This window comes from Rhododendron vialii, chromosome 3a (genome assembly GCF_030253575.1).
Source record: "Rhododendron vialii isolate Sample 1 chromosome 3a, ASM3025357v1".
NCBI lineage: Eukaryota > Viridiplantae > Streptophyta > Magnoliopsida > Ericales > Ericaceae > Rhododendron > Rhododendron vialii.
Window position 1 is genome coordinate 11,256,746 of NC_080559.1, and position 10,159 is coordinate 11,266,904.

The following is a 10,159-nucleotide window of genomic DNA, read 5'->3' on the forward strand; positions in this document are numbered from 1 at the left end:
ACTCGATAAGATATCGATAAAGGCTTTTTCAGAAACCATAGGGCGAAACAGTTTGATTCGCACTGCAATTTTCCTTACCGATATCCTATCAAGTTAATTTTTTACAGAAAATTTTAAAATATTATTTTAAAAATAATGAGCGATTCGGATCATATTAGTGAAATCCGAGGTGGGCCTCATAAAAATATATGTGCAAGATATGTGTACAAATGTATGTGTCATTAGCATTTTTCTTTCCACAACATCCATGTTGTTCTTTACTGGAGAGTGCAGGGGTACAAGTATTTATAAAATTAGTTAAAGGCGTTTATGTGAGTTCCTTTCAAACTACAGGGGTTCAATGAAAATTACGAGTTAAAATACGTCATTACGTCCCATGAATCATTGGCCGGCAAAAGCGGGACCAGATCCTCTCAATTTGTCATGGATTAGTTTGGTCTATTTAGTATATTCCGACCGTTCAAAAGTGTTTTGAACAGTTTAAATTTGCCAACAAATGTGGGACCGGATCCCTTCAATTTGCCCACAACTCGGATGCACTAAATGGATCAGATTGGTTCGAAGCCAAATTGACCGGTTCAATTCCTGCAAACGCGGGCGTGACGCCTCGTTGGAGTGAATGAAGCACTTTTAATAATACCAGTACGGAGTACTATTTATTAAAAAAAAATCTCATTTTTAGCAAACTTTTGAGCTTTCTTGACAATGGAGGGCTTGCTTCTTCTCCAAACCCACCAATTCAGAACGCTATTATCATGATCTTTTAATAGCTTGATTCTTTGTATCCCCCATACTCCATCAGCTCTCTGACGCAATCCCATTCTTTCTCAGGTTCCTCTTGTCAAATTTCTTCTTCTTTTCGTTGTTTTCTGTAACAACTGATCACTGCTCGTCGGTATATGCTTATCTTGTCTTTAATTAATTTGGCGATGCGGGTTTCATTTCGATTTTGAGGATATAGAGGAATGGATTGTGGATTGGATCCCCAGATGAGCAACACCTCGGGAGCTGAGTCTCTGATGGAGATGGGATCTGGACTTTTTGGGTACCTATTTTAGAATCTCTGATTTTCCTTTCCTTTTCCCTTATGTGTTATTTTTTTTTTTTTGGAGGAGTTTTTATTTATTTATTCATTAAGATTCAATTGACCTTCTTTACACATGTGTTTTTGTCAGGTGCTCACATTACAGAAGAAGATGCAAGATCAGAGCACCTTGCTGTGATGAAATATTTGATTGCAGGCATTGCCATAACGAATCCAAGGTCGTTTGTTCTTTTCTTTGGTTTTATATCGATATTAAAATTACTACTTTTGGCATTTCTAGCAATACTACTGCCACTGCTGAGTTCTACTGTTCTTGGGTGTTTAAGATTTGTGGAACGCAAAATGAATTTAATTCCATTCGTAATTTTGAGCAGAATTCATTAGAAGTTGATCCTCTAAACCGACATGACGTTCCTCGGCATGAAGTGAAAAGGGTTAGTGAAGCATTTCCTTTTTTCTTACTTTTTTACCCATATATAGATTGAGCTCTGAATTGTGTCCCGCAGTACTTTTATTCTTTTATCCTATCTTTTGCTTTTGCATGTAAGAGAAATAGAGAGGAAGGGCAAAGGGTTTTGAAGTTTCTACTATTTTGATTGATAAAATGAATCTTTCTATGGTGGGGGCTATTTGGGGATACCAAGGATTCTGTGATATAACATTTTGTCTTTGGAAATGTTGTTTGGTCCGTGGAAAAGCTAGGTGTTATATCACAAGTTGCCACCCCTTATGGATAAGTTCAAAAAACTATCTTTTGCTTCGTTTCAAGGTTACTTGACAATGTTGACATTTCTTTCAAAAAAATTCTACTCCTTAAATTCTTCAACCCCTTTCTTCCGTTCCCTTGTTTTTTTTTTCCAGGTGGATACTCCATCTATTTGGCTAGTTTAATCGTAACTTCTAATGTCCTAATATTCATAGATTTTCTGTGTTTTATATTTTATATTTCAGGTCATCTGCTCATTGTGTCATGCAGAACAAGATGTAAGCCGCCTCGTTAAAAATCTTTGGGGCTACATTTATCACCAGTCCTTGTAAGTTATGGCAAATTAGTGTAAAGTTTATGAGATGGATTTTCAGATTTCAATAATCTCCTTTCAGGTTCAACAAAAATGCATTCAGTGCGGGGTTTCCATGGGGAAGTATTTTTGCTCAAAATGCAAATTTTTTGATGATGATGTAAGTATTTTCCCTTGAATTCGTTCAAAAAAAGGTTCAAGCTTAACCATGATATACTTGCTTAGACAAGAACATGATTTTCATCTCTAGGTTTTGAAGGATCAATACCACTGTGATAAATGTGGAATCTGCAGGTTAAGATTCTTTTCCAAGTTATTCTATTTTCCTACAGTTGCCATGTTTTGAGCTTAGGAACCTATCCTCGGATGTCCTCTAGAATAGACCTTTTCTGGCATTCAGCTTTGTTCTTTTGGTTTCTATCTGAATTCTGAATATTCCAAGAACTGTGTAATTTCCCTCATACTGGGTGTTATCTCTTCGTTCCTTTTTGCTAGTGATGTAGCATCACTATGGGAATGAGTCAGGGAGGACATAAGTGAAAAGTGAAAAGTACCACTAGTTATTGGTTTGTTCGTTTTTTTTTTCACTTGGGAGCAGTTAGCAGGAACAATTGTAGGAATTGTTTAGATCGTATGGACATAGTCGGCAAATTAAAAAGTGCTTCAGAGCTTCATAAAAACCAAAATGGGTTCTCCTTTAAAGGTAATATAGATTGTTATATTTCGATACACTTGCCCAAACCATCTTACACTACTCCAAGTTCCAGCGTTATAATTGCTATTCGCTAGTGCTAGATTACCCCGTATTTTTGGGTTTTTAACTCACTTCTTCTTTCCCTTCTGGCTCCTAATCCTTGCAGCGCCTACTATTTATGTTATTATTCTCATCCTGAGTGAGTGCAATCTGCATTTTTCTGCCTCTTGTTGTTGTCATTCTGTAAAGAGTGTATCACTCACCTCGGTTACCTAGTAATTAAGTGTTGATGTTAGGTTGTTATTACGAAAGAATAGGAAGTAGGTTACATTAAGGGAAGAGCAAGAGCTATTGAGGTGTGAAATGGCGCAGAGGATGTTGAAGTGTTCATTGGAACTGAATTGTCTTCAACTGCCATTGACTAAGCTTTGAAGTTCGAGATTGAAGGATTCTTGTCGGTTGAACTGATACCATCGTAGAAAATAACAAACTGATTCTCTTAGAAACAGAATTACAGAGTTTTTATATTAAAATTGCAGCACAGATTGAACCACTAACCACAAATCTAATGAACTCCTAACTATGGTTGTGAGGGATGCATTCTTTACACGGACTATTATTTGGCCGGACTATCGCAAAGCACATAATATCCTTAATTCCACATGCCTCCTCTTTTTGTTTTGCCATTTTGTCTAAATACATTTGGCACTGTTTTTCAATCACAGAACTGGGGGCGAAGAAAACTTTTTTCATTGCAATAAATGCGGTAAGCAACTTTGGTAATAATATTGGAGTACCCATCTCTATTTCTGATTGTTCGTGATTGTTTTTATCTCTCTTGGGAAATGCATTACGTATTAAAAAACTACCAAAAATTCGTTCACGAAGTTTTAGTTTCATGCACTAAATTTCTACTTTAGGCTGTTGCTACTCAAGGTTGATGAAGGATTCACATATTTGCGTGGAAAGAGCAATGCACCATAACTGCCCTGTCTGCTTTGAGGTAAAATTCTTATAAGCCAAGAAGAGACTAGAAAGTTGCAAACAGTGGGTTTCTGCTAAGTTGTTCCATTTCTATATGCAGTATCTTTTTGATACAACAAAAGACATGAGTGTCTTGCCCTGTGGGCACACTATTCACTTGCAATGCGTAAAGGAGATGGAACGGCATTTCCAGTAAGTAAATGATCAAATAGAGCAACTGTATAATGTGTTTCTCATTCAAATAAACTCGGGTTTTTTTTTTGAGTTTCACTTTTCATTTGAACTTATGTTTTCAGGTACTCGTGTCCTGTTTGTTCCAAATCATACTGTGACATGTCTCGCGCTTGGCTGAAGCTTGATCAGGAGGTATGCCATGTACCCTGGCACCCTGCAAAACTTCCATTAGTCTATGTTTGATCCTGGATTTGCAGAGGAGAGATTTATCAAGAGAAAAGGAGATGATAGCCAACTAGTCGACTACATAGCTAAACTTAGATTACACATTTCATAATCTTTCTATCTTTTCCCTTTGCCTTATCCTCTCCCTCGATAAATCCAGTATCAAAGTACAACCATGAGTATTTATTTGCAAACTACGGTTTTATGACTGGATTTCCCCACTGCTGAACTAATCGATATGACAATATTCAGGTTGCTTCAATGCCCATGCCTGAAATGTATGAAAATAAGATGGTAAGGATGTCATATCTGCTAAATATCTGTAAAACTGAGGCGGTGTCTTCACATAGTAACCCTTTTGGTGTTGCAATTGATTAGGTTTGGATCCTTTGCAACGACTGTGGGGAGACATCTGAGGTAAATTTTCACATTGTGGCACACAAGTGTGTGAAGTGCAACTCTTACAATACAAGGCGGACACGAGGAGGCCCCGCTTCTTGTTCATCGAGAATTTAGATGGTGAGATGGTTTTCTACTGAAATTAAGTCTTGGGAAATAATTTCTTTCCCGAGGAAGGGCAGGCTTACGTTCCTTGATTATTTACTGATTTATGTCTGTAGTTTTGCCCATGTGGTACTTGGGCAATCCGGTGACCCCTCTTGCTTAGTTACTGTTTCGCTTTAACATAAAACTGAACGATTTCTCTTCCTTGCAAATGTTGACCTCAATCTGAAGTCAAATAAGTTCAATTTCATTTATGACTACTTGGAATCAAACTTCTGGAATTGTAGTTTTTTGTTTCAATTCCCTTCTAGAGTGTGCTGAATGAATCGCGAGTACCCCTTAATCGAGCCTAACTGGCTGTTATCCCAAATTCTATCAGGATGTGATGTTAGGCTATTAGATTCGGGGATCTATTATTATGTGTTTGACATTCTCTTATCGTGTTACGAAAGCAAGGCTTGGTATTGGACCTAGTTACAACACCAAACTAATGATCCCGATGAAGCAAACGAACAATTGATCATTTCGGTCAGGCGGACCATCAGGTTTATAGACTCTGCTTTTGAGGACTGAAGTTATAAGCGCGTGGTCTTCAAAATAACCTAGATGTGTTCATCGTTGCGAAGGGTTAGTCGAGCGAGAGCATAATAGTATATAAAAAAGGAGGGGTTTACCGCATCGAGCTTGCATGTTTGACTCCCACGGCCGCGTAAAAATCTCTTGGGGTCTGTGAAGATTCGGCTGGTCATCGTCTTTCAGGGCCTTGGAATTAGTTCCTTGATTACCAAATTTTAGGCTGGTATTTTGTTACTCAACACCAAAGTTGAGTACTTTTAGTTTCATCAACAAAAGAAAAGGGCCTACTGAGAGTCAAAAAATGGAGGCTATGGCACTGATGATGGTTGATTTGGACCCACCCAAATAATGCTAAACTCTCATCGACCAGCTTTCGTCTTCATTTGTATTCTTGGTACAGTAGTAGTCTATACTCTAGCCATATATACCTTTGTTTCTTTTTCTTTCCTTTTTTTTTTCTTCCCCCCTTTCGTTATTAATCCGTTTTGCGTTTTGTTTTCAGAAATAAAATTGTTGAAAAGCTACGGTAAGGTGACACTAAGACTCTAAGGGCCCGGATCCGCCATTTCAAAAAATGCACAATATCAAATTGCATTTTGAGAAATAAACTACAAGATGGAGAACCTCACATTCGTAGGGAAATCCGTAGGGATTTTTTGGATTTTTGATTGTACTTACGCCACAATTAGAGTATACTTTTGCCACAAAACTCTTCCGCAAAAATTATTTTCGCACTTATCATTCAAAAACACTTGTAGAGATCATTATATTCCACAATTCACATCCAGAATCCAAACAATAAGGGTATATGCATCAAGAAAATTGTAAAAATACTGCCAAAAAATGATGAATCCAATTGGTTAGAAGTATGAGACCCAGCAAGCACATATGGTCAAGGGAGATGGACCTACCAAGCATCAATAGTAAAAAATGAGGTTCATTGGGCAGTGGGCACCACATTCTGTATTCCTATATTGATTTTTTTTTTGGCAAAGGATCTTCACCCAACTGTGGATTAAATTATTTCACCCTGGAGTCTCAAAAAAAAAAAAAACATTATCCGTACCTCATCTTGTTCAATAAATAAGAGAAGTAGAACAATCATACATTCCGGTCGTATTACACTTTTTGTTTAGTCATACACGTTTCGGCAATCAATGGTCCGGATTTTAAAAGAGCGTACTCTTCCATTGAAGAGTTTAACTCTTCCCTAAAAAGGTTTTTTTAAAATCCGAACCGTCCAAAATACTTTAGACGGTGAGATTGAGGTATTGGTGCACGCTGCCCCACAAGATTGTATGTATTTTGTTTATCTAGAGAAAATCCTGAATGAAATTTGGAATAGGGTAAGGAGACCAGGACAAGCATGCACAAAAGGAGAGTACCACAGACTTTAAAGAGGTAACCTCGCAATCTACTGAGACAAAAAATAAAAAAAAAATAAAAAAAGAAGTTGGCTAGTCCTCCAGTAAGTATGAAGTTGAAATTTTATTAACTAAAAAAGATAATCTGACTTGTATGGTTTTGATTTTTAGACTAGCATTATTAGTATTATGTTGGAGTATCTAATTACGAAATGCTAGAGTTTTAGTTGATGAAACTGTCGAAATAATAAAAACGCAGAAAGAAGTCGTTGATCATGCTCTCAGCCAGGCAAGGGGGAACCACTACGGTTGTTTTTTGGGTGGGAGAAAAGGGTTGTTGTCGGCTCACAAAACCATTCAATTAATTGAACTACGCAAAATCAAAGTTATTTTTGTACATTTGACGCTCAAAAATTTCTAAACTTGCATTAGACACCCCACATAATAATATCTGGACAATTTTAACCATGGTGTGTGTGAGATAATCACGGACTAATAAAAAAGCATCAAAAGTTTTTGTTTTTATTTTGCCCTTTACTACTGTCTCAAATGTGGACCATTAACCTAAAAAGGGGAGGAAAATGGGCGCTCTAATTATCCACTGATCCAAATGACAAACGTCTAGTCCTCCAAGGATTGGGAGATGCTGCCAAGCAGAGGTGCTTGGCAGCGGTGCCGAGCGCATCTCGGCCGTCCAAAAGTGTTTTGGATGGCCCGGATGTAAAGGTACCGAACGGATTTAAAAAAAAAGAAAAAGAAAAGGAAAAAGATGTTTCGATTCGGGCCGTTGATTCCGAGATGAACGGCCGGATTGGCCGCTCGGCACCCGCTCGGCAGGGGTGCCGCTCGGCAGGGTCCCCGGGTCCAGTCTCCAAACCCTTTACCAAAAGGCCAATTAATATTCCCAAGAATAAGTAGAAAATTGGTTTAGTAAATTAGTTAAACAGATTGCCAAAACCCAGCTGTCTCAGTTGGTGTGCGCTTAGGGTTCCCTAGTGGAGGCCATAGTTCGAGCCCCACGGGCGCGTTTGGAGTTCAGGACTATGGAGAGCCTCTGGACCTCCCTATTGACTAATCTACTAACTCTCTAATTCCCATGAGCCTGTTTGGATGGGGTATTGTGAAGGGGGATTGTGATATCCCCCTTTTAGTCCATGAGCCCAGTCTTAAGACCTTGTTTGGGAAGTAAAATGGAGGGGGTATCAGCGAAGTCCCGGATTCTATTGTACCCCCTAATACCCCCTTCGGGGGGTATTATTTATGGAGAGGTTCTGGGGTGTTACATAATACCCCCGGATAATTCCCCCTCTCTCTTCTATTTCAACTACAAAACAACCTTATCCCCTCATTTTATCTTTCATCCAAACCAAGTACATTTAATCCCCCCGTCACATTCAATGTAGGTCTACCCTTCCTACATTATATCCCCTACTATCTTATCTCCCTTCATAAGTAACACCGTCAATTCTTATCCCACATCCAAACAGGCCCGAAGTAATCCCTAGGGGGTTGCGAAAGGTGGTGAACCCAAATATAGTGTCTTTCTTTCATATATTAGCATGCAGTAGTGGCAAAATGTTTATAATTCTCCTCACAAGGTAGATAATTTCTTTATTTTGCCAACAGTTAAACTCGTGTCCAATGGTGGAGCTATGGGAAGCGTCTCGGCCTCTCCTTTGCAGAGTCGAGTTAATATGGGAAAAACTCGTGCATACTGAGAGAACAATTTCAAGCCCTTATCAGAAGCAGCTGAAAAGGAGACGAGAAGAATAATACACTAGAACCAAATAGATATATACCACCGTAATTCTAACATCATCAACTCTTTAAACATCTGAAATCTTTGTTACAGAACACAACACATCCAGATAATGTGAATAGACTAACAAGTTACTACGACATTCGCAGCAATACCAACATTACATATTAGAACATGCACCGTTCATCAAAAGGCCATAATTCAACATTATAAGTTACGTCGTGCGCCGTCTTCCACGTTCTACGTACAGAGGCGAAACTCCAAATTAAGTAGCAACTGCTTCATTTAAACTTCCATTGCATCAGAGCCAGGCAGCATTTTCTATTTGTAAACGTAGCAAAAACATCTTACAGATACAAAGGAAGCTACTTAGACTCTTTGCAACTATAATAATAAGCAACATAGAACTTGTGTTTGTGGGGTGTGAGTGTTTTGGGTGGGACCTTTACGTCTCAAACCCTAAGCACGAGGCATCACTACGGGACAAGAGCATACCCAAAAAAAAAGGCACCCCTACATATTGCAAAATATATCATCTTTTTTTATAGACAACAAAATTTTATTAAGAACTCGACATGCATAATATATACTGTCACATATGAATTTTGATTTAAAAACACAAGGCGGCATCGAATTATTTTTGGCCGCATCTAATTGCACTTGGCCGCTACGAGTTACTCTTGGCTGCATCGTATTGCACTTGGCCGCTCCGAATTACTCTTGGCTGCATCGAATTGCGTGTTCTGGCTTGACCGCTAGTAGAAACACCCCTGATGTAGCCAAAGTGCACCAAAAAAGATAAAAATTTAAACATCTTTTTATGATAATTAAAAATTAACAAATGCGAGGAAAATTATATGTTAGTAAAATTAGTAGAATCATTTGATAAGGCTTTTTTATATCAAATTACGATATCCATAAACAAAAACTAGCGCAGTCATGCACAAAGCACATAAGAATATATACTTTTTTTTTTATAGGCAACAAAATTTTATTAAGAACTCGATATGCAAAATATATACTCTTACATGTGAATTTAATTTAAAAGCACAAGGCCGCATTGAATTAATTTTGGTCGCATCGAATTGCACTTAGTCGCTACGAATTACTCTTAGCCGCATTGAATTACTTTTGGCCGCATCGAATTGCACTTGATCGCTCCGAAGTACTCTTGGTCGCATCGAATTGCTCTTGGCCGAATTGAATTGCACTAGGCCACATTGAATTACACGTGCCCGCATCAAATTGCTCCACTTCAAATTACTCTTGGCCGCATCAAATTACTTTTGGCCGCATCGAATTGCACTTGGCCGTATCGAATTGCACTTGACTGCTCCGAATTACTCTTGGCCGTATCGAATTGCACTTGGCCGCTTCTAATTACATTTGGCCACATTGAATTGCACTTGGCTGCTTCTAATTGCACTTGGCTTCATCGAATTGCACTTGGCCGCTTCGAATTACTTTTGGCCTCTGAATTACTCTCGGTCGCGTCTAATTGCACTTGGCACATCAAATTGCACTTGACCGCATCAAATTGCACTTAGCTGCTTTGAATTGCACGCGGCCAAGAGTAATTTGAAGCGGCCAAGTGCAATTTGATGCAGCCAAGTGCAATTTGACGCGGCCAAAAGTAATTCGGTGCGACAAGTGCAATTTGATGCAGTCAAGAGCAATTCGGAGCGGCCAAAAGTAATTCGTAGCGACCAAATGCAATTTGATGCGGCCTTGTGTTTTTAAATTAAATTCACATGTAACAATATATATTTTGCATGTCGAGTTCTTAATAAAATTTTGTTGCCTGTAAAAAAAAAA

General features: G+C 38.5%; 1 protein-coding gene across 3 annotated transcripts; it reads left to right on the top strand.

Moving 5' to 3' along the window:
- The first annotated feature begins 658 nt into the window (after positions 1-658).
- On the top strand, positions 659-8,358 carry LOC131320978 (E3 ubiquitin-protein ligase RZFP34-like). 3 transcript variants are annotated; one of them, XM_058351932.1, is made up of 13 exons: positions 659-831; positions 962-1,045; positions 1,176-1,263; positions 1,420-1,479; positions 1,997-2,079; positions 2,147-2,224; positions 3,484-3,524; positions 3,679-3,761; positions 3,843-3,934; positions 4,039-4,108; positions 4,394-4,435; positions 4,520-4,660; positions 8,212-8,358. In XM_058351932.1, the coding sequence occupies exons 2-12, from the start codon at positions 966-968 to the stop codon at positions 4,655-4,657; spliced, it is 855 nt and encodes a 284-aa protein (XP_058207915.1). In that variant the 5' UTR covers positions 659-831; positions 962-965; the 3' UTR covers positions 4,658-4,660; positions 8,212-8,358. The 3 variants fall into 3 exon arrangements, with proteins under 3 accessions (XP_058207915.1, XP_058207914.1, XP_058207916.1); XM_058351933.1 differs by lacking the exon at positions 8,212-8,358 and adding an exon at positions 2,315-2,358 and having other exon boundaries at positions 667-831; positions 1,997-2,029; positions 4,520-4,945; XM_058351931.1 differs by lacking the exon at positions 8,212-8,358 and having other exon boundaries at positions 661-831; positions 4,520-4,945.
- Positions 8,359-10,159: the final 1,801 nt, after the last annotated feature.

Coding starts and splice junctions, on each gene's coding strand:
- LOC131320978 (XM_058351932.1), top strand. CDS start 966: ATGGATTGTGGATTGGATCCCCAGATGAGCAACACCTCGGGAGCTGAG. Junction 1,264..1,419: donor ATTGCCATAACGAATCCAAG/GTCGTTTGTTCT, acceptor AATTTTGAGCAG/AATTCATTAGAAGTTGATCC. Junction 4,109..4,393: donor GGCTGAAGCTTGATCAGGAG/GTATGCCATGTA, acceptor GACAATATTCAG/GTTGCTTCAATGCCCATGCC.